We start from the raw sequence: 24,007 nt of genomic DNA on the forward strand, positions 1-24,007 counted from the left end.
GACCCAAAGTTGTAAAAGGGAGGAGGTGCGGGAAAACATATTATTTGGGAGAAGAGAAGCTAGTCATCCGGCAGACACAGTAGGATGGCCCTTCAGTGCCATATGTAATTCTACAGACTGAAAGAAAAGTCCAGGCTCTGAAGGTCGGGATGAAAAAACTTAGTTACAACTTTAAACATGCTCCATGATCTGTTCGTAACCACCAAATAATTCTTTTCTCCAATGTATTGACACCCGTATTAATTCCGCCTTGCCAAAGAAAGCGCTAGATATTTTCCGTGCACCTCTAGGGGGAAGAAGAGGAGTCAGCATGTATAGTCTTTCAGAAGTGGAAATGAAATACGCTCCCTGGTGTGAGATTTTTCCAAATAATCTGCAGTGTGTTTGCATGAAGCCATCCCAGGGCTCATTCCCTCCCCCTGGTGGCCAATGAAGGGCATTTTCATGCTGTTTAGCCAGATTTGGTCGGTTTTGCCTGGCGTGGAAGCTTCTCCAAGATCAAACCCCACACTAAAATGAGAGGAAACATCACTGTTTGTAAATGGTCTTAACTGTCCTCTTTGGAAAGGTGAACTAAATGTTTCTTGCATCATTAAGTAAAACCGAAGATAGTATTTACTCTGTTTGCTACGTTAGCACAAGTCAGTTGCCTTAAACGTTCTCCAAAGCGCTTAGTCCGCATTGCCTGTCCATTCACCTGGCGTAATGGAAAGATGAGCAGAGGGTTCGGTAGCCAGGGCTTTGGTCCTGGCCCTTCTGACTCGCTCTCTGGCTTTGTGCGAGTCCCCTCCTCTAGCTGGCAGGGGCATTTCAAAACTTCTAAAAAGCAAACAGTTTGAACTAGGTATTCTCATGGTCCCTCCCAGCTGTAATATTGAGGAATTCAGTAAGAGCTGAGAAAGTGTTCCGGGGGTGCCTGGGTGGCTCGGTCGGTTAAGCGTCTGACTCTTTTTGTTTTTGGGTTTTTTTTTTTTTTTTTAGTTTATTTATTTAATTAATTTACCTCCAAGTTAGTTAGCATCTGGTGCAACAATGATTTCAGGAGTAGATTCCTTAATGCCCCTTATGCATTTAGCCCATCTCCCCTCCTACAACCTCTCCAGTAACCCTCTGTGTGTTCACCATATTTATGAGCCTCTTCGATTTTGTCCCCCTCCCTGTTTTTATATTATTTTTGCTTCCCCTTCCCTTATATTCATCTGTTTGGTATCTTAAATTCCTCATACGAGTGAAGTCCTATGATATTTGTCTTTCTCTGACTAATTTCGCCTAGCCTCACGACCTCCAGTTCCAGCCACACCGTTGCAAATGGCGAGATTTCATTCTTGTTGATTGCCGAGCAATACTCCATTGTCTATATGTACCACATCTTCTTTATCCATTCATCTGCCAATGCACATTTGGGCTCTTTCCATACTTTGGCTATTGTCGAGAGAAGTGTCTGACTCTTTTTTTTTTTTTTTTGGTGCAAAAAGGTGATTTTATTAAAGCATGGGGACAGGACCCATGGGCGGGAAGAGCTGCTTATTTTATTTTTTTGGTGAAGCGTCTGGCTCTTGATCTCAGCTCAGGTCTTGATCTCCGCGTCATGAGTTCAAGCCCTGTGTCGGGCTCTGCGCTGGGTGTGAGGCCTACTTTAAAAAAAAAAAAAGTTGTAATTATACCCCCAAATAAGAGCCCACGTACAACGTGGACTTTGGTGACGAGAAGGGCAGGAAACGGAGAAAATAAATACAAACTCGAAACAGTAGAGTTGTTCCCAGGTTATGGCAAATCTGGGGAGATCCAGGCCCCTAATGGAGGTGGGAATTTGGAAGCAGTTGGCTTTAAGGAAAATGGGACCAACTGATTGTTAAGGGACTGAGGTCACCAAAACCGCTTCTGGGAGCTGGGAGACCAGTCGCTTCACTTTCCGGTCACACCGTTTATGAGTGATCAGCTGAGAGGGAAAGGCAGCGTGTGGCGTGTAGAAGAGAGATAGGCTGTGGAACCCCAGCTATGTCTCCTGCCTTTGCCCCCTCTGTGCCTCAATCTTCTCCTCTGTAATGGACGCAAGAGAATGTCTATGACCTGATGGTCTGCTGAGACAGTACCTATGGATATAAAATGCTTCAGTACAATGTAAATGCTTAGTTACGTGGTAAGTAGGTTGTGAAAAGTAGCTACGGTTACTCATGAGTGACACGAAGTGTTGGAAGTGCCCTCTTCAACCCAAGGCCAGTGCTTGAAAAACTGCTATTTATCTAATGCTCACAACAGCTCTTCTATTATATAGATGAGGAAAGCGAACGGCAAGCTAAATTAGTCCATGAATCTATTCATTCTTCCAGTCTGATCATTCGGGAAGCTTATAACCCTCTGGTATCTGCCAGACCTCGTGGTAGGAGCTGAGCATTCACAGACACTGTCTGTTCCATCAGGGAGGTCACAGTCCAGGGCCACATAGCTGGTGCTGACAGGTAGCCTTTAGTGAGCACTTACTCTGCGCCTGGCACTGTCCTAAGCACTTTGTATTATCTTAACTCCTTTTAATTTCCGTAACTGGCTGGGGCAGACCGTTTTACAGATGGGGAAACTAAGGCAGAAGGGGCAATGAACAGGGGAGGGGCAGAGAGAGAGGGAGACACAGAATCCGAAGCAGGCTCCAGGCTCCGAGCCATCAGCCCAGAGCCCGACGTGGGGCTCGAACTCACGGACCGTGAGATCGTGACCTGAGCTGAAGTCGGACGCTTAACCGACTGAGCCACCCAGGCGCCCCCAGAGCCGGGATTTCAACCAAGGCAGACAGGCTCCAGAATCTGAGTCCTCAGCGACTTCACTTCCGCTGCCTCTTAGCAGGTGACTTAAAGTCACATCTCTCACTGCAGCGGCCCTCACGCCAGGATGTACGTATATCTCGGGATGCCGGCAGCCCCCCTTCACCCTTTTATATTCTCCTTAGCCCCGTCCTTCGAATTTGCTGCCTCTCCTTCTCTGCTTCCACAAGACTGCGAGACTACTTTTGACACCCGAATTGTTGGGCGGGAGAGAAGGGAGTGGCTGCTGGCACTGGGTAAGAGGAGACTGGTAGAGTCCAGTAAGACCCGAGACTCTCTGGAGGAAGCAGCTTCTGTTCTAACTCACAGCGGCTCGGGGGCCAGAGAGATGCCAGAAGAGGGCAGGCAAATCCGGATGTCAAGGGCGCCTGGCTTGCGGCCCGGAGAGAAATGATCTGGACGTACGAAAATGTTTCCTCTCTCTTCATGCTACTGTGAGAAAAATAACAGCACAGGCGCAGCTGTTTTGTGACTCTGGTGTCACGGAGACCACAGGGACCGGACTGGGGCAGGTTGAAAAATAGCTAATGAGGGAGGCATTATTTGGCTCTGGCGGATTTCTGGCATGAAGCACTGGGGACCTACTTTTCCAGAAGCAACAGAAATCTGGATTTTTATGAGAAATCCACATTTCCTACTTATTGGCAACTCCTTTATGTATCTGTTCTTGCTAAGTTTTACTTATTTGTTTTGAGAGCGCCATGCGCGCCTGCAGGGGAGGGGGGGAGAGAGAGGGAGAGAGAATCCCAAGCAGGCTCTGCTCTGTCAGGCTGTCAGGGCAGAGCCCGGTGCCACGGTCGAGTTCATGAACCGTGACGTCAGGACCTGAGCCGACACCAAGAGCCGGACGCCTAACTGGCTGAGTCACCAGGCACCCCAGCAACGACTTCTATTTAAAAAAATTTTTTTTTAACGTTTATTTATTTTTGAGACAGAGAGAGACAGAGCATGAACGGGGAAGGGGCAGAGAGAGAGGGAGACACAGAATCCGAAGCAGGCTCCAGGCTCCGAGCCATCAGCCCAGAGCCCGACGCGGGGCTCGAACTCACAGACCGCGAGATCGTGACCTGAGTTGAAGTCGGACGCCTAACCGACTAAGCCACCCAGGCGCCCCTACCTCTATTTAAAACTATAACAACTACACACTGTGGTGGGCCAAGTAAACATTTCTGCAGGTGGATTCAGCATGTGACCCCAGGCACACACCCCCCTGCCCCCCCCTTCCTCCCCCTGGCAAACTTTAAGCACCATATTCTCTATCAGGGACCTTTGAGAGAAGTCAGCGGGATTTAGCCTTGGGGAAGAAACAGGACGGAGAGGGCTGGGGGAGGAGGAAGCTGGGAGACCAAAGGCAAAGCAAAAAATAGACACATGGGGCATCGACTGCTCTCTGCCACCTTGCACCTGACTCAAGCACCATTCAACTGGTTCTCGGGTCATAGATAGCCTAGAATACAGGGGGAAGGCAGGTGGGAACCAATGCGGTGGCGATCAGTTCCCTGAGAAGTACATGGGTTCGGTTCCCTGGTCCATGTGCCTGAGGCCCTCTGGGACAAGAGGAAACAGAATTTGATCTTGTTGTTGTTGTTGTTGTTTTTCTCTTTGAGGCAGGCAGACAGCGGCAGCCATGACTTGTTCTTACCACTTGGGCAAGGACTCGAAAGACAGCAGAGACAACTCGCGACTCCAGAGGCCACGTTCAGGGTCAGTTTTGTCTCCTCGAGTTAACATTAACCTTTGGGTAAACGGAGCCACTCCTCCACGGCTTGGTAAACAGAAGCCGTTGCGGAGGGCCAGGGGAGCGGAACGGGCTGTTTATCTGAAATCAAGGGAGCAGCCCCAGGTCAATATTTCACGTACCTCGGTCCTCTTGGACTTTGCCAAGAATGTGCCTGTCCACTGGGCAACACGGGCTCACGAGGCCCAGGTTTCGTCGGGTGGTTGTGCCGAGTACAACTCTGTCTCCCCTTTTCAGGTGTCACCATAACTGGGCTTGGGAATAAGTGACAGCCCCCCTTTGGCAAGAGAGAAACCAGGGGCAGTCCCTGGCTGACTTAATAATTCTGCCCTTCCTCTTGGCGATGGCTGTGAGCTTTCAGTGTGATGGTGGGTGTGATAATTCTCTGAAAACACTAAAGAAGTACATACATATAAGGGAGGCTTTTTTTTTTTTTTAATTTTTTAACTTTTATTTATTTTTGAGAGAGAGGGAGAGACAGAGCACGAGTCGGGGAGAGGCAGAGAGAGAGGGAGACACAGAATCGGAAGCAGGCGCCAGGCTCCGAGCCATCAGCACAGAGCCCGACGCGGGGCTCGAACCCACAAACCGCGAGATCGTGACTTGAGCCGAAGTCCGACACTCAACCGACGGAGCCACCCAGGAGGGCGGCTTTATTACTGAGTTATTCATACGTAGCCTCCAAGTTAGAGCCCTCTACTCCCCAATTTTGGTGTGGGAAAGGGGCAGAGAGACACGGAAGGATGCAGTTATGTTAAAAATGTGGTGACAGGTACAAAAAATTGTCTAGAATTAGCAAGTTTGGGTATGGAGGGAAAGTGATTCCCATGAGATTATGTGAGTTGGTGAGCCAGCTGTTATGGTATATTGCTGGAGGTAGGCCAAATTGTTGGGAGTCCCTCTGGGAAACAACATGGCAAGATAGATAGATAGGTAGATAGATGATAGATAGATAGATAGATAGATAGATAGATAGATAGATAAAATAAAACTAGAAGCTAATTTCTATATTAACCTAGTAATCCTGGCTCCAGATATATACGTGTCCTTTTCTAAACTTCCTTTAATGTTATATTATGTCATTACTAATAATATGTTATAATAAGGTATAATAAACACATTAATACATTTTTTAAAAACCAAAGCGTTTATGAGGGAAGAACAAGTGGTAGGTAGGAAGGGCATCAAAGGACAGGGGTTCCAATGGTGAGAAGGTTGGCAGGGATTTGGAGGTAAAGAGGGGAAGGGCCCCAGAAGATTGGCTTTATGGTCATAGAAATCTTGGAGGTGAAGGTGATGAATCAGTTCATTGGATCTGGGCTGTTCTGGGTCACCCCAAGCAAACTAAGCACATTCCTAAGGATTATTGAAACTAAGGCATTAAAAATCATTTGAAAACCTTGGGGCACCTGGGTAGCTCAGTCGGTTAAGTGTCCGACTTCGGCCCAGGTCATGATCTCGCAGTTCGTGAGTTTGAGCCCTGCGTCGGGCTCTGTGCCGACAGCTCAGAGCCTGGAGCTGCTTCAGATTCTGTGTCTCCCTCTCTCTCTGCCCCTCCCCTGCTTGTGCCCTGTCTCCGTCTCTCTCTCTCTCCCAAAAATAAATAATTAAAAAAAAAACATTAAAAAATATTGAAATTCCCAGCAAACAACGAAGAAGTCATCATGGGGATAGGAGGAGGGACAAGAACTCTGCTGGACTTCCTTAGTGCTATTTTACCGTTTGGTCTTGTTTTTACGTTGAATCGCAGGGGGCGGGAGACACTGTAGCCTTTTCTGTGGTTGGGATCTCTGAAGGGCTCCCTCTGGCCCTGAGCTGGGTATGTGTTCAGTCAGCTACAAATTGACCCTGTGCTCTGCTCCCTTTGCATTCACGGTCAGGCAGCAGGTTGGGCGTGGGACGTTCAGCGTCGTGGGGAGCCAGTTAACGGACCTCCTCAGAGCGCCTCATCTACACCCACTGGGACTAACTCCCTCAGCTAGGAAGGCTTAGGCCTTGGTTCCGAGGCTGTCTCCAGGCACTCGCTCACTTTAATAAGATTGTTTACCAGGTGCTATGCATAGCATCTCAGCCTACTCCTGAAAAATCCCAGGAGGGCAAAACCAAAGCCAGGATTGGCTGAGCGAGTCCCCAAGGTCAGAGTCAGTGGCAAAAGGTGGAATCGGCTCTCTCCCCGAGCTGGCACCCACCGTGGAGGTGGGGTGGCATTTTATAAACTGCAATCTGTCCCCTGGTCTCTGAGTGGGTCTACCACCCGCATGAGCAAGGGAGGGGGTCCCCCTGCAGGTGGATTCAAGTAACTGCCGCTCCTTCTGCCCTCTCTCCAGGGTGGGCCGGGATTTGCCCCCAGCCTCCTCCCAGGCTGGGGAGATGCTCCAGTGCCTGCCTTTGGAGGGCGAGGAAGGGGCAGACTCAGAAGAGCAGGAGGACAGCTCCCCAGAAGAGTCGAAAGAAATCGTCACCCTGGTTTTCATGAGCGAGAACGCTGGGGTACAAGAGAGGCTTCAGAATGCCCCGCAGCAAGGCAAGAAGAAGAGGAAGAAAAAAAGGTTAGGACCAAAAGATGGGGAATGGGGTTCCGTGTTGTTGGGAGCAGAGGGGACCCGGAGGGAAGGGGGCCTTGGCCGCTAATGAGAGGGTAAAAGAGGCTGTCAAAATCACACCCCTTTCGGTTCGGATGGAAAGGATCCACCTGATGACCTGTTGCATAGAACCAAACGACGGTGTTCGTAATCTTAACCACACTTTGTCCTAATCGTCCTTCTATTTGTTGTTTAGCATGCCTTTTTTTTTTTTTTTTTAATTGTGCGGAGAGAGACAGTTTCCTTGTTTTAAGGAAGTGCTTATTGCCTTGGGAACTCAGTACATTTAAAGAAAATTTTAAGGTTTATTTACTTTTGAGAGAGAGGGAGAGACAGAGCACGAGTGGGAGAGAGGCAGAGACAGAGGGAGACACAGAATCGGAAGTAGGCTCCAGGCTCTGAGCTGTCGGGGCTCGAACCCACAAACCGCGAGGTCATGACCTGAGCTGAAGTCGGACACTTAACCGACTGAGCCCCCCGGGTGCCCCAGTACATTTTAAAAATAACAAGACTGATGCCGATTTCCGGGATCCGACTGTGGCTTCTGTGTTCTGGTTCCCATTTAATATTCTGTCGCGCTTCGCCTCTTTTGGGGAAAATGGATCAGTCCTCAGACTCACTGATGTGTGACAGCTTGTCCACTTTCTAACTCACAACTTCCGTTAGTGGGGGCGGGGGGGGGGGAGGCAAGAGGTGGGCGACCATGAAGTAATTTGGCCGAAAAGATTTTTACTTCCTGCTCCTGATGGGCCACTGGAGTCAAAGGATTGAGGAGGCAAGGTTCATAGGAAGCCAAAGCAGAATTCGTTACAACCACAATGCAGAATTTCGACCTCGTGGGCTGGGTAATGGTAGCGCCCGTGTTTTTTCTGCCTCTCTGCAATCCTTTGGATTCGTGTCTTCAGTAGGGGTGTAGTCAAACCAGGCTGGGTGCGACTGAGTAGGCTTGGACCCGCCTGGGGTGGGATGCTTCTGGGTGCGGCCACGTGTTCTGGCAAGTGCGTCTGTCTCTGTCTTGCCGCTTTCCTTCTTCTCTTTTCCAGATGATTGGTGATCAATCTCTCCACCTGCCGATACGAGAGCGGTGAGCGCCTGCATTCGAGGGATCCACAATGGGGACCCAGTGGATTGCCCCCAAAGGGTTGGGAAGGGTCACTTGTATCTTCTTGGGGGTGAAAAGGGGGTGTCTCCAAATCCTCACGTTTCCTTCACCCAGCTCAATTAACTATTTGAGGAAGGGAATCTCACTCCAAGAAAACGTGGGTTTTGACCATGGTGGTGCCATATTTCAGTTCTCTGTAGTTCTGATGTAGGGTTCTTTGGGAATCTGTAGAAAAGACAGGGGTTGGTCCTTGTTAGAGCAGAAGTTAGACACTGGCAGCCTACAGACCCACGTTGGACTATAGAGAAGTGTTGTTGTCATTATATAATTCCGAGTTTGAGTAAGTTTCAGCCTGGTCCTGCCTTTCCTGGTCACTTGCAGGCACTTCTTCCTTTCCAGGCCTTTTTTTGTGTGTGTGTGTGTTTGCGTTGGAGTGAGCTCCCAGTTCCAAATACTAACAGGGACAGAGAAAGAAGGATGTGATAGCATATAAGTGTGGGGTTTTTTTTAATGTTTTATTTATTTTTGGGAGAGCGTGCACCCGCAGGGAAGGGGCAGAGAGAGAGGTGGACAGAGGATCCGAAGCGGGCTCCGAGCTGAGGCAGAGAGCCCGATGTGGGGTTCGAGCTCACGAGCCACGAGATCATGACCCTGGCTGAAGTCGGACGCTCAACCGACGGAACCGCCCAGGGGCCCCAGCCTATATGTGGTTTTGAAATGCATTGTATACTTTTTTTTTCTGTTAGCTTCCTACTTAAGCTTGACTCTGGCTAATGTTAAGGATTAGTTTACATTCCCTGAACACAGAGTGCTTAGTGTTTGGAGGAAAGCCAGAAGCCTACTTCCTGGCAAGGGAAAGCCAGGGCAGGTAAAACATTCTTCCCAGATAACCTTCCGTGGGGTTCACCGGGTATAGGCTGTATTCCTCCGCAGATCTCCCTGTGTCTTTCTTGGCAAAGGTATGTCCAGACCAGGCAAGATGGCCGCCAGTTCCAACGAGCTGAGGTGTCTCTCTTCAGCACATGGTCTGACATGGTCTGAGACCGCCTAGAAACATAGCCTCCCCACCCCATGCTCCTTCCCCACTTCCGGGGCTAACAGGCCTTTCTTTCTCCAACTCCATGGCAGTGCGTAGGGCTGCCCAGCGGTATGGCCTTCGCGAGGGAGGGGAAACCAATGACTGGACTCTCTACTGGACAGACTACTCAGTGTCGCTGGAGAGGGTGATGGAAATGAAAAGTTACCAGGTATCTGGGGCAGAGCTGGTCCTCAGTGTAAGTGTGGCATCTATCCAGCGGGCTCCCACTTTTAGGACCGTCCAGCAAGGGGATCTCCTGGGTTCTCCCGTGGCCCCCATTATTCATGAATTCTGGCTTCCTTCACAGAAAATAAATCACTTCCCTGGGATGAGTGAAATCTGCCGAAAGGACTTGCTGGCCAGAAATATGAGCCGCATGTTAAAGATGTTCCCTAAGGATTTCCTCTTCTTCCCTAGGACCTGGTGTCTTCCTGCCGAGTAAGTGCCCACCTGTGCACCCTTCTCCACCCTCCACCCCCAATTTATGTTTCCGTCTTGCTCTTGATTCCCTGGTGCCACTTTCCCTTCCCAAAGGATCCCCCATCTATCTCTCTCCTTTTCAGGAAGAGAAGGGAAAAAGGGTGTGTCCAAGGTTGAGAAAACACAAAGCTCTGCTGTAAAAAATTAGATGACATCTCGGGGCTGGGTGCCTTGGAGCTTGGGCCTGTAGTTGGGATGAGAATGGGCTCTGACCCTGAACGCTGTTGATTTTGAACTTGTTCCAACCTTTTAAGTGTGCAGTTTCTGGATTTTGAAGGACCATGAACACTTCTGGAGGGAGTGAGATAATGGTTAGTGCCCAGGTTGGGAGCAGGGAGGGACGCCTGACCTCTGTCCCACGGCAGGACTATGGATGGCAGGCAGCCTTTCCCCATCCCCCTCCTCACTTTCTCCGTCTTGAAACTGGGCATCCATTCTCGGTACACAAATTGCTCTGGACCACACCACCAAGGAACAGAAGAAACGTGAGATGACATAAATGTGACCTGGGTACAACCTGGTCTTTGGGATGAGGTGGACGGGGCAGAGAAGCGTTGCCATTGGAATTATATTCACACAGCAAGAATCCTACTCTGTCCTCTGCACCCAGTGCTTTTCCTTTTTTTTTTTTTTTTTAATGTTTATTTACTTTTGAGAGAAAGAGAGAGAGCATGAGCAGGGGAGAGGCAGAGAGAGAGAGGGAGACAGAGATTCCCAAGTGGGCTCGGCACCGAGAACGGAGAGCCTGAATGCAGGGCTCGAACTCACGAACCGTGAGATTATGACCTAAACTGAAGTCGGACGCTTAACCCACTGAGCCACCCCGGCACCCTCCCAGTGCTTTTCCAAACCAGGAGCTCCAAGATTCCCAGACTTCCTCAGCTTGTCTGAAACAACTTTCGGGACTTAGTAGCAACTCAGAAGGAAACATGTTTGCCTTTAAGCCACCGGGCACATCCAGATGTCATGGCCCCTAAGGAACTTGGCAGTCAAGTGACTTCTCTAGTGGTCACAATGCAAATGAGTTAAAATGCAAAACTAGTGTAGCAGGACTGAGCTCTGTAATGCATCACATTGGCTTCTTTCTTCCGGATACGCTTTCTTCAGAGCGGAGAATACTGTTTGCACCTTGATGCTCTGGCTGGAGGAGAGGTGTTATCCGGGAAGAGCTGGGACCTAGAGTAGGGAAGGAGACGGGTTGATCCGAGGTCACAACACTTGTCAGGGCTTGAGCCAGATGCAGAACGTCACATCTCCTGTCTGCAGACCCGCAAGGCCAAAACACTCGGGTCCCAGCTCCCTTCGCGGGGCATGCAGTCTGTGTTAACACCTTGCATGCCTTCTGTCATGTGATCAACCACCGTACAAGCCAGGTGTCGTGACCCCACGGTGTAGGTGATGGGAGTAAGGCTTAAAGAGGTCAAGTCCTTGCGAAGGGTTACACAGCTGTGAGCGGTGTCGCCTGGGTTTAAATCCCGGCCCAAGTTCCCCCCAAAGCCCACCCTCCCTCCACCGTGTGCGCGTGTGCACGGCTGTCTCTCCTATTGCCAGATCTCGTAGGTGTGTCTGTTAGCTCGAGGGCTTTTTCACATTAGAGAGCTTTAGTGTTTCTGTTTTGGTTTGGCTTTTGATGTTTTTTTTTGTTAATAAAGGGCTAGGCTTCCTTTGCACTGCTCCCCCTCTAACGGCGTATTTCATTCCCTTTCTGCCGCTCTGGTAGCTGGGGAGATTTGCAGAACTACAGCAGGTCAAGAAAAAATAAGACGTACATTTGTAAGCCGGATTCGGGCTGCCAAGGGAAAGGTATATTCATCACCCGGACGGTGAAAGATATCAAGCCAGGCGAGGATATGATCTGTCAACTCTATATTTCAAAGGTACTTCTTCCTTGGGATTATTTATTTCTTGCTACAGCAACCTCATGCTCTAGCTTCACTGGACTGTGGGAAATGAGGGGACGGGGGCTGGCGATGGGGGCTGAGCCGAGTCGTGTCTTCTGCCCTGGAAGGTGTCAGAGCAGGCCTTCGGACCAGGGATGTGATGTGTGCCTGGGCAAGCGTCTCTCACCCTTGTGCCCCTGTAGCTGGTCTAGCCTTACTAGGCTGGCCCTTGTCCTCCAACAGATGGCAGCTGGAGGGCACCTTTGGTCTGTGGGTGCCCCGCTTCATTTGGGAGAGGGGAATCGTCCTGGAGAGATCATGGTGACCGGCTTTACTCCATGGCTGGAGGTCAGAGGTCACAGTGGTATAGCCCACCGCAGGGAGGGAGCCCTCTGGGAGCGGGCGCGGATTGGGAAGGCCCGGCCAGCCCTGCAGGAAGCACTCTTGCAGAAGTGACATGGTGACAGCATGTCCCTCATCACAGGACTTTATAATGGCACTTTGGTTGCCTGGAGATCTCTGGGAGGTGGTGAGTTGTGCTGTAGAAAACGGAGGCACAGCGTGGTTTAGTGACTTCCACAGGGCGAGTCCCCCTCCCTCCCCCCTCCTCCCCAACCCGGGCCAAGACTGCACTCCGTAGTTTCTGGCGATGATCTTCAAGTCTGCATCTCTCCTCTGAAGCCTATGTGACTCCTGTTCCCTCCTCACAGCCCTTTATCATTGATGGGTTCAAGTTTGACCTGCGGATTTACGTGCTGATGACGTCCTGTGACCCCCTCCGGATTTTTGCATACAACGAAGGGCTAGCGCGCTTCGCCACCACCTCCTACTCCCACCCCTGCGCAGACAACCTGGTGAGCTCAGGGGACGTGCCTCCTCCCCCCCTCCTCCTTGGGGGGACGAAAAGCCCCCAGTTAAATCCACGTCCTCAAGACGCTGTGGCTATGGGCTGTCATTTGTTGAACACTTACTGCGTGCCGGGTTGCATCCGTCCCTTCACTTGGCCCTTTTAGGAGCCCTCGGAAATAGGGATTATCATCTCTCCATTTCACAAACGCGGAAATGAAAACTCAGGGTGTAAGGGACTTGGCGGAGGTCGCAGAACGAGGAAGAGAGGAGGCTGGGACCCGTGGCCAGAGCTGCCCTGCTTCAAAGTTAGCGCTCCAGATCTGCAGGAGATCCAAAGCTAGCGCTCCAGATCCGCCCACACCTTCAGACCCACCCCCCCCCACCCCCCACCCCCGCTCCAGGACTCCTGAAATGTCCCTCAGGCAGTGAACCACCCAAACGCAGGAGGGGTTGGACTCTCTTCCGCCCTAGGCTGCGGGATACCACTTGACTTCCCCTGTTTTGCCACTCGAAGCAAGCCCAAGGCCTCCCCTGTCTCTTCTTTAAGACCTAGAGGCCCCGGGAGGGCAAGGAGAGGAAGTGGGAGACCCCACAGAGTTGCGTCTCTCTCTCTCTCTCTCTCTCTCTCTTTCCCCAGGATGACATCTGCATGCACCTGACTAATTATTCCATTAATAAGCACAGCTCCAATTTCGTTCGAGATGCTCAGGCCGGAAGCAAGAGGTAAGGAAGCCCCTTCACTTCTCTCGTCTTGCCCCACCAGGCTCGGAGCCTCCGTCTGCGATTCTACCCAAACCCCGTCAGTCCCCCTTGGTGGTTCCATCTTGGGTCACATGGTCTCAGAAACTATTTCTTGGCCTCCGTAGTCTCTGCCCTCTGGCTGTTAATCATTAAAAGCAGGCTACCTCGTAAACCCTAGGAGGTTGGGAGGAGGAGAGAGAAACATGTACTGTTTCCCCAGCAGGATACACACACACACACACACACACACACACACGTACGCACACACACGTACGCACGCGTGCACGCCAAAACATATGCCTGGTACGTTGGGCCCTTCTGAGATTTCCAAACCAATAGATATTTATCGATCGCTGGTCTGCCACGCTAGAAGGACAGGTCAGGCAGATGTTCCTTGGGCCTGTGGTTTCCTGGGGTGTTGTTCCAACAGAGATTCTCAAATGATAAGTCACGATGTGTGTGGCATGTGTTGACATGACTGTGGCTGGCCGGCTTTGAGAACCACCCCCCCCTCCGCCCCACCTCCCAGGAGCAGGGAAATGAGAGGAATGCCTGAGTATCTTTCCAGTTACTACATTCATGTGATCGGCTAATCCTGTCTCATTGGAGTTTTAGGAGAAAGGGGGAGCTGAAGGAAGGGAGCCTGCCAGGCACAAGGGGAAGGGAGAGTGGTGCCTCCTGTGTGGTGGGGGCCGTGCCGGGCAGGGGGGGGCTTTGTTTACAGTTTTCCCCCCACGAATCTTCAGAGCACTACGACAGAGGAGTTATAATCTGCCCTTTGTAGGTGGAGAACTATGAGTTAGGTACTATGTCCATTTTACAGACAAGGAAACTGAGGTCTCTGAGAGGTTAAGCTGCCCAAGGCCCCACACCTGTCAGTGCTAGAGCAGGAGGAGAAGGTAGGTCTGCCAGATTCCAAGGCTCCCGCTCTGCCCCCTGCCTGAGGCTTCCGAGGGCTGATAAACACGCAATCTGTTTGGCTTTGGAGCCTCAGGGAGGCACGTGAGATTTCACAACTCCCTTGGTGGCAGAGTTCCAAAAAGCAAACGGAAAATCACTAGCTGAAGCCTGCTCGAAGGGGAGGCCTCCCCTGTTTCCGAGGGCGCCCCCCCCCCCCCCCCCGCCGCTCCCCACCTTGACCGTGGACGCCAGCTCAGCCTTGGGCGCCCTTGCAGGTTGAGTGACGGTGCTCAGTGAGGCCTGGCTTTCAGTCCTGGCTCTGAGTCTCGCCAGCTCAGTCGGCGTGGGCAGCGATCTTTGAGCCTCGGCTTCGTGGTGTGTAAGATGTGGGCAGAGAGATGCCCTGCCCACCTCCCACAGTCACCCCCATGAGACTCAAATGACCTGTGGGACAGTGCTCAGGGTCACTGTGACTTTCCCTAAGGGCCCTCATTTCCCTCCTCTTATGAGAAGGCAATAGGCTTTGCGCCCTCGGGCCATGACGGAGGGGTGGCAGGGGGTGCCGGGACTAAGGGGAGAGTGTGTGGTATGGTTCTGCCACTTTGCACCCCCCTTCCTCCTTCCTCCTCTGTTTCCTCAACTCTCTTTCCCCCCAGGCCAGGCCTCGCCCCTCTGCTCCGCTCCCCCGCCCTCCCCCCTGCCCTCTCTCCCTGAGTTCCGGGCTCATCCCTCCCCAGTGCACCTGGACATGTCCTGTTGCCTACGACTCAGCATTTCCTCACCCCTCGCTCCCACCCCAGCGTTCCAGAATGGTTCCCCTGCCCAGCTTCCCCATCTCTCCCTCCTGACCTGCAAGATTAGGGAGTTTGGTGTCCTTGAATCCCGAACATTCCTCCTTCAGAGGTCCCTGTGTCCCTTCCTTTCCACCAGACCCAGACCTCAGACCCAAGGGCTGCTCGGCCCCCTGGCTCTTCACCCTAAATCCAGACTTTAACCTCTCTGTACCTCCATTTTCTCATCTCTAAGATAATTTAGTAATCAGGGCGCCTGGGTGGCTCAGTCGATTGAGCGTCCGACTTCGGCTCAGGGCATGATCTCCACGTTCACGGGTTCGAGCCCCACATCAGGCTCTGGGCAGACGGCTCAGAGCCTGGAGCCTGCTTCCGATTCTGTGTCTCCCCCCTCCTCTCTGCCCCTCCCTAGCTCGCACTCTGTCTCTCTCTGTCTCAAAAATAAATACACGTTAAAAAAAATAAAAAATAGGGGCGCCTGGGTGGCTCAGTCGGTTAAGCGTCCAACTTCTGCCCAGGTCATGATCTCACAGTCCGTGGGTTTGAGCCCCGCGTCGGGCTCTGTGCTGACAGCTCAGAGCCTGGAGCCTGTTTCAGATTCTGTGTCTCCCTCTTTCTCTGACCCTCCCCTGTTCATGCTCTCTCTCTCTCTCTGTCTCAAAAATAAATAAACGTTAAAAAAAAATTAAAAAATAAATAAATAAAAAGTAAAACGACATGGGAAACTACGAATACTGGCTGGCCAGCCTCAGATATGCCGTCAAGGACCTATTGAGATGACGTATGTGAATAAGCTTCAAAAACAATAACCCCCACGCAGGTGGGTGCTGTTATTCTGTATTCTGTATACAGTAGTCCCCCTTACCTGTGGTTTCCCTTTCCGCGGTTTCAGTTACCCGCGGTTAACTGTGGCCCCGGGAGCAGATGATCCTCCTGATGGAGGATGGTCAGCCTAATGTTGCGTCACAACGTCCGCGTCACTCACCTCATTTGTCTCATCGGGGTAGGCATCGTATCTCACATCGGCTTCGTAAGCCGGGTGAGCGCAGGAAGGTGTTTCGAGAGCGTGCAGGAGAGACCACAGTCACACAACTTTTATTATGGTATATTGTGATCATCGTTCTCTTTTATTTTTCCTTGTTGTTGTTCATCTCTCACTGTGCCTAATTTAGAAACTAAGCTTCATCACGGATGTGTCTGAATAGGGGAGAACATAGTACCTGCAGGGTCTGGTGCTCTCCATGGGTTCAGGCATCCCCTGGGGGTCTGGGAATGTATCCCCTGTGGATAACGGGGTGGCGGGGGTGGGGGGACTTCTCTACTCATTCCTGGAAAATGGTAGAGCCAGAGTAAAACTCCCGTGTCTGCCCTGAACCCCCAGGCCATAGTCTGTGCTATTGGTTCCATGGGGTTCTACCAGGACGCTCTTTGGCTCATATTCCGTATATAGGCCTTGCTCGTTCCCACTTCTCCATCTTTGCTCAGCTCCAACCAAAACCATGGGGGAACATCCTCGAAGGCCCGTCGGGCTCGCTAAGCTTCCATACTGCCTTCTCCGATCTGGTTCTAGGTTCTGGTGCAGCCATATAACTAACCACTGTGAAACCAGTCGTCTCTATGGGCCTCTGTTTCCTCATTTAATCAGATGAGAGGATTGGGTTCCATCTCTGAGGATGGACTATGGGATCTGAGTCAAGCCACCCACCTTCCCGTTTCTGGACCCCCACCACCCTCTGGTCAACGTCAGCCATAGCCCGTAACTGCTCTGGGTTTGGTGCACATGTTTGTCTTGTGTCCTTGCTTGTACTTAAGTTCCCTGAGGGTTAGAGCGATGCCCTGGCCTTCTGGGCGCCTCCCATGTTGCCGGGCAGAGTCCTTCTTTCCTTCTCTCCCTCCTTTGTCCTTCGCTCTTCTTCCTCTTCCCCACCTTCTGAGGTGATCTGCTTCTTACGCTGACTGCCTTACCCGCCCCCAATTCCCCTGTCCCCAGCTCGAGGCCAACTGCACCCCCGGTAAGTCCCCCACCAGGTGCACACTCAGCAGGAACAGTGGAGGGGAAGACAGAACAATGGGAAACCTGGCAGGGCTGGGGGGGGGCGGTGCAGAGACCAGGCCCTCTTCATCTTTCCAGGTGCCTGGCACATAGCTGGTGTGTTAAATTGAATTGGTAACCACTGGGCATTATGAAATTACACGATAATGTATATTCATTGTGATGTGCCTGAGTCATCAAGAAGAGGTTACGCCATGATTTGCAATGTCTGTTATAAGAAGTGTATAATCTATTTGGGGAAGATTTATTTCCCAATTAGGCAAATTAAATACATTTTTTTTTTTTTTTTTTTTTTTTTGTACTTGAATGGATTGGCTTCAAGCGATCTGGAAAATTCATTTATGGGCAACACTTTATACCCTGACAATGGCGGGGGCGGGGGGGGGGGGGAGGTGGGCCTCTGTGTGCAGTGGCCTTTGCTAATCTGTCTTTACATGAATGCATCCTTGGTTGGTCGTTTCATATGGGGGTCGACTCCCCAAACGGTCCTTGGCTTCCCATGGTCGCGGGATCGGTTTCCAGGGGTCCTCTCACTTCATGAGTTTCGCATGTTTAGCAGACCCTCGGCAAATGTGCGTTGACTGACTGCCCCCGCTTCCTCCTTTTTGGCCCCGTTGGCTGGGGTCCCGTGAGCTCTTGGCACTGCCTTGTGAGCCCCTGTCTCTTGGCTTGTCTTCCCCTCTGCTCTTCCCGCCCCCGTGTCTCTCCCTCACACATTCCCACTTCAGCTCCGTGTGTGCATGCGTGTGCATGTGAGCGGGTGGCTGTGTGTCCCCACCGTCGCCTCTTAGACCTGTCAGCTGTGCCCTTTCTCTGGACTGCCCAGCTCAGAGCTGACCAGAGCACCCCTTCAGACGTTTCCTCACGAACCTCTCCACACGGGGTAGACGTCCTCTGATCTGTGTAATAGGGTGAACAGCGGGTGACTGAGGGGGTTTTCTGGGATGTGAGACTCTCAGTTCTAAAATCAGGACTGGGGGCGCCTGGGTGGCGCAGTCGGTTGGGCGTCCGACTTCAGCCAGGTCACGATCTCGCGGTCTGTGAGTTCGAGCCCCGCGTCAGGCTCTGGGCTGATGGCTCGGAGCCTGGAGCCTGTTTCCGATTCTGTGTCTCCCTCTCTCTCTGCCCCTCCCCCGTTCATGTTCTGTCTCTCTCTGTCCCAAAAATAAATAAAAAACGTTGAAAAAAAAATTAAAAAAAAATAAAATCAGGACTGTCCTAGTTTGCCTGGGACAGTTGGTAACCCTCTCTGTGGCGGTGCCCTGGGGCTGCCTTTTCCCTGTGGACAGTCCTAAAGCAAAGTTTCTGTGAATCTAGTGTCCCCAGAAGCCCCTCAGATGGCTGGCGTGGGACCCAAGTATTGGTGTTCTTAGAAGGCTCCCTACGTGTTCCTAATGAACACCAAAGGCTGAGAAACCATTTGCCATCAAAGCCAAACCATAATGTAGGATGTTGGGTGGGTTTTTTTTTTTTTTTTTTTTTGCACCCATTAAGCTTTCCACCCAGAATACCTTGTCCCTGCCCCGGCCTCACGGGTGTTTTCTGGGTCACAGTGAAAGTGCCCAAGCCGGGTCTTATGTGTCATTTTTACCTGCACCCACTTCAGGGCCGCAGAGGCTTGAGGGCTGTGGCCCTATATCTCCTGCAGGCCCCTCCTGAGCTGACACAGCCCTGTTGTCGCCCTGCATCCTGGGCGTCCATCCCCGTTAACTCCCGGGACTTCTCCAGAAGTTTCTCGGTTCCAGCATGAGATGGCCTTAGCTGACCAGAGGGGGGCCGCTTTTGCCTCACGGCCTGTGGTTTCCTTCCAGGAAGCTCTCCACCTTCAGTGTGTACATGGAGAGCCATGGCTACAACACGGAGCAGGTCTGGAGAGACATCGAGGACGTCATCATCAAGACGATCATCTCCGCCCACCCCATCATCAAGCATAACTACCACACCTGCTTCCCCAACCACACACTCAACAGCGCCTGCTTTGAAATCCTGGGCTTTGACATTTTGCTGGACCACAAACTCAAGCCCTGGCTGCTGGAGGTAGAGGGGTTGGGGCGAGGGGCGAACACTGGCCGCTCTTACTGGGGTCGGCGGGGGTCAGGCTCATGCCTTCAACCCCCCCGGCTCAGCCAGATCCTCGCAATCAACCTCCCGGCCAAGCCAGTTCATCTGCCCGGGGCTTGCTGCCCGGGGCTGAGAAGTGGCCACCAGAGGGGGTAGACGGCCAGGGATTAGCGAATTCCTTGTGCCTTCTTGAAGTCCGCCCAGAGCGGGGGGTGGGAAAACCGTTGATCTCAGGCGCAGAAAGCCTCGAAAGACAGCTTTGTCTTTTGTAATAGAATCATCTCCCAGAGAGGGGGTGTTGTTCATCAGAACTGGGTGATGATATTCGAGATCAGACAGGAGCTGCCGGGCCTGGCTGTCGGGGGCTTGGGCCACTCGGTTCCAAGCACCAACACAGAGTGGGCTGGTGTCTGTGGCCACGGGAGTGGGTGGAGAGCCGCTCAACGAGTTTCCTGTCTCCCCCAGACCCATGGCAGGGAGCCCCGCAGCACGTTACGTAGGGCATAGGGCGTCTAAACAGGACGGACTTTTCCGCGAGCAGGAATGAGTTCTCTCCCACCTCCACTGGTCTCCCCCTCAATCCTGCTCAGAGTCCCGAATGCATCGCTCTGGTTTCTTCCCCACCTCCCAGCCTGACCCTTTGGACTGGGTGTGGGTCAGCCAGACCCTCTGGCTGGTCTCCCAGCCAGACCCTTCCATCTGTCCTATGGGATGGCATGTACCTGAGAGAGCACGCACACCAGGGGGAGGGGAGACCAAAGACAGGGCACCCCTGATGCTTCTCGAGAGGAAAGGCCTGATGGGACAGGCACCTGGGTGGCTCAGTCAGCTAAGCGTCAGACTTCTGCTCAGGTTGTGATCTTGTGGTCGGGGTTCGGGGGACAGAGCCCTGCACCAGGCTAGGCACAGTCAGTGAGGAGCCTGCTTGGGATTCTCTCTCCTCTCTCTGTCCCTCCCCTCCCCCTCTCAGAATAAATAAACTTCTAAAAAATCATAAAAGAAAAAAAAAAAGAGGAAAGGGCTGAAATATACGCTGGTTAAACCAGAGGATATTCTCCTTCCTCCTTTTCTCACTCTGGCTGCAGTGCGGACTCCCTCTCCCTGTCTCTCCCCCCTCACCTGGTAGCCAGGGCCCCAAGCTGGGCTGAGGCTGCTCCCTGGAGGTGGCATTTTGGCCTCACTCCCTGCCTCTGGACAGCCCAGCCCTCCCCCTCCCCCCGGTGCCTTCACAGGTCAACCACTCTCCGAGCTTCTCCACCGACTCCTGGCTGGATAAAGAGGTGAAAGACAGTCTGCTGTATGACACTTTGGTCCTGATCAACCTGGGAAGCTGTGACAAAAAGAAAGTCTTGGAGGAGGAGAGACAACGGGGGCAGTTCCTGCAAAAATGTTCTCGGCAGACCAGGTACAGAGGTGCCCCGAGACCCTGGAGACCCCACTGTCTGTGACTTCCCTGCTCCCAGTAACACTGGCCTGGCCTGGTCCTCGACAGCCTACTGGTTATGTGGCCTTCATGTCACTTCTCTGAGCCTCAGTGTTCTTTCTGTGAAATGGAGCCAGTGATACCTAAGTGGAATTAAATGAGATAAAAGTTCATCACAGTGCCTGGCACGATAGGGTATGTTAGAGACCGTGAGGAGTCTTGCCTGCTGGGGGCAGGCAAAATGAGTGAAGGGGGTTAAAAGCTACAAACTTCCATTTATCAAATAAATAAGTCATGGGGATATGATGTAGGGCATGGCGACTATAGTTAGTAAGACTGTATTGCGTGTTTGAAAATTGCAAAGAGAAGCACCTGGGTGGCTCAGTCGGTTAAGCATCCGACTTCGGCTCAGGTCGTGATCTCATGGTTCGTGAGTTCAAGCCCCACGTCGGGCTCTATGCTGACAGCTCGGAGCCTGGAGCCTGCTTCCGATTCTGTGTTTCCCTCTCTCTCTCTCTCTGCCCCTCCTCTGCTCGTGCTCTGTCTCTCAAAAATAAATAAACATTTTTTTTAAGTTAAAAAAATAAAGAAAGTTGCTAAGAGAGTAGATCTTAAATGTTCTCATCACAAGAAAAACATTTTTGTTAACTGTATGGTGATAATGTTAAGTAGACTTATCGTGGGGATCATTTCATGATATATAACAATATCGAATTGTGTTGTACACCCGAGAACCTAACAGGGTGGTATATGTCAATGATATCTCAATTAAAGCAAGTGATTGCATTTAAAAAAAGAATCTTGTCCCGAGTTGGTGGGGAGGGAAGTCAATTCTAACAAATGATAATCCTATTTGGAAAATTAGCTTATATGTGCAGAAAGGGGCCTTTTGAACATTTTTACCGTGAGCATTTTTTTTTTTTTTTTTGTACTTAAAAATAGGAGATTGGGGCACCTGGTGGCTCCGTCGGTTAGGCTCCCGACTTCGGCTCAGGTCATGATCTCACAGTTCGTGAGTTCGAGTCCCGCGTCTGGCCCTGTGCTGACAGCTTGGAGCCTGGAGCCTGCTTCGGATTCTGTGTCTCCCTCTGTTTCTCTGCCTCTCCCCCGCTCACGCTCTGTCTCTGTCTCTCAAAAATAAATAAATGTTGGGGCACCTGGGTGGCTCAGTCGGTTAAGCGTCCGACTTCAGCTCAGGTCACGATCTCGCGGTCCGTGAGTTCGAGCCCCGCGTCGGGCTCTGGGCTGATGGCTCAGAGCCTGGAGCCTGCTTCCGATTCTGTGTCTCCCGCTCTCTCTGCCCCTCCCCCGTTCATGCTCTGTCTCTCTCTGTCTCAAAAATAAATAAAACCTTAAAAAAAAAAAAAGAAAAAGAAAAAAAATAATGTTAAAATTTTTTAAAAATAAGAGATTTAGTTATAGACAGAACTATATCCCGGATATGAGTTCATTAAATATAAGATGAAGATTCAGGGATCACCAATCCCCAAATTAAAACCATTCCTTCATTTTTGCCGAAAGACCCATTGGTCTGTCCTACCCCATGTTACCTGTTGGCAGGAGCGAGCGCCCCCTGCTCCCCGAGTGGCAGCACCTGCCTTTAAACAGGGGCCTTCATTCTGCGGAGCGATTCTCGTGTCTGAAGAGCCTGAACTTGGTGGAAGAAATGCCTTTGTGGCTTTTCAGATCCCCCTGAAGCCCCTCTCTTTCCATGAGCAGAACCAACCCTTGGGGGGGGGCGGGGTTGGGCTTCTGACGCGGAGGCGATAGCATCTACGTTGTGACAGCACTGTGTTTCTCAGGGCACTTTTGCGGGTGCCCCGTCTTCCCTGTGAAGACAGGTGGGTAGCGGGGGGGGGGTGTTATATGGTCCTGTCGTTGGAGCTAAGGAGACCAAGCGTCTGGGAGGGGAACTGACTTGCACGAGGTCGCCCCGCCGGGAAGTGACAGGTCTGGAGCCAAGAACCCAGGGAGCGTGCCGCTTGGGACTCCTCCGGGCTGCCTTCCACTGAGCTGGCTCTGTCTCAACTTCTCCAGGAGGAGGCAGCCTCCGTTAGGGAGGAGCCGGGGCCCTCCCCTGAATCATCCTCTTGGTCATGGCTTGGCCCCCGGATAAGCTCCGTGCTCTCGGTCTCCCTGCTGTAAAAGGGACTCATCATTCCTCCCTCTCTGACCTCCAGCTCCCCGAGGGGCTGTGAGGGAGAATGAGATCATCGCAGCTCATAAAAGCTCAGCCAAAGAAGCCCTCACATTTAGCCACCTCTCCAGAGGAGGGAAATCAAGGCTGCAAAGGGGGACGTGGCCACAGTCCGCCTCCTCCGACCTGAGCCAAGGGGAAACTGGGATCTTGTATGACGAGAGACCTTGGTGAGCAGTCGGAAAGACTGTCCTAACCAGCGTTTAGTGCCTCATGACAACGGCTGTCCCGAGAGGGCTAGAATCAGTCCCGCACATTTATTTAGCAAATACGGGTTGACTGCCGTTGTGTGCGAGGCCTCCGCCTGGCCCCAGGTGACATCCAGCTTGGCACGTCCCTTCCTAGAAAATCTACAGCAGCCTTGCATTCTGTTCTCCAACAGGATCGAGGAGGTCAAGGGTTTCCAGGCTGTGTGGTTAGAGAAAACTGAGAAGTACGAGAAGGAAAACTGTGGAGGGTTCCGCCTGATTTATCCTACTCTGAATGCGGAGAAGTATGAGAAGTTTTTCCAGGGAAACAGCTCTCTCTTCCAGAATACTGTTGCCTCCAGGGCTCGGGAGGTGTATGCCCGGTAGGAAGGCTCTGGGTGAGGTGGGTGGGTGTCGGGGTGGGGGGGACATTATACTTGACCTTTAGGGTGACTGGCCTGGCACAGCGAGGAGGGTCTTTTATTTATTTATTTTTTTAATTGTTTAATGTTTATTTATTTTTGAGAGAGAGAGACACAGCATGAGCAGGGGAGGGGCAGAGAGAGAGAGGGAGACACAGAATCCGAAGCAGGCTCCAGGCTCTGAGCTGTCAGCGCAGAGCCCGATGTGGGGCTCGAACCCACAGACTGTGAGATCATGACCTGAGCTGAAGTCGGACGCTTAACCGACCGAGCCACCCAGGAGCCCCCCCCCCTTTTTTTTTAATAAAGTTTATCTATTTTTGAGAGAGAGTAAGAGAGCGAGTGGAGAAGGGGCAGAGAGAGAAGGAGAGAGAATCCCAAGCAGGCTCTGCGCTGTCCACACATGGAGCCCCATGCGGGGCTCCAGCTCACAGACTGTGAGATCACGACCTGAGCCGGAATCAAGAGTTGGACGCTTAACTGACTTAGCCACCCAGGCGCCCCACGAGAAGGGTCTTTGAGCTTCAGTCCCCAACCTGGGAGTTGCCAGGGATATATTTGCTTTGGTCTTACAAGGACCAGGAATGCTAAGATACCCCGGTGTGGGGCGTTAAGTGGATACGTGGCTGTTTCTAGAAACTCGCCCCTGAGAGAGGCACCCTCACCCCTCTCCAGAATTCCCAGTCCTTCAGAACTCCTGAATCCC

The 24,007-nt window shown here is 51.9% G+C and overlaps 1 protein-coding gene across 3 annotated transcripts in view; it reads left to right on the forward strand.

The window, feature by feature from the left end:
• TTLL6 (tubulin tyrosine ligase like 6) overlaps positions 1-24,007 on the forward strand; it is a 38,542-nt gene that overhangs the window by 2,325 nt on the left and 12,210 nt on the right. The window contains exons 2-12 of one of the 3 annotated variants that reach the window (XM_042965440.1): positions 4,428-4,520; positions 6,882-7,103; positions 8,183-8,220; positions 9,367-9,485; positions 9,624-9,754; positions 11,517-11,673; positions 12,387-12,530; positions 13,163-13,248; positions 18,822-19,047; positions 20,304-20,476; positions 23,074-23,262. In XM_042965440.1, coding sequence (XP_042821374.1) covers positions 4,444-4,520; positions 6,882-7,103; positions 8,183-8,220; positions 9,367-9,485; positions 9,624-9,754; positions 11,517-11,673; positions 12,387-12,530; positions 13,163-13,248; positions 18,822-19,047; positions 20,304-20,476; positions 23,074-23,262 — 1,562 coding nt within the window. In that variant the 5' untranslated portion in view covers positions 4,428-4,443. Of the gene's footprint in view, positions 1-4,427; positions 4,521-6,881; positions 7,104-8,179; positions 8,221-9,366; positions 9,486-9,623; positions 9,755-11,516; positions 11,674-12,386; positions 12,531-13,162; positions 13,249-18,821; positions 19,048-20,303; positions 20,477-23,073; positions 23,263-24,007 lie in introns of those variants that run through there. The other 2 variants (XM_042965441.1, XM_007085725.2) reach the window with 2 other exon arrangements.

The sequence above is a fragment of the Panthera tigris genome, chromosome E1 (genome assembly GCF_018350195.1).
Source record: "Panthera tigris isolate Pti1 chromosome E1, P.tigris_Pti1_mat1.1, whole genome shotgun sequence".
Classification (NCBI taxonomy): domain Eukaryota; kingdom Metazoa; phylum Chordata; class Mammalia; order Carnivora; family Felidae; genus Panthera; species Panthera tigris.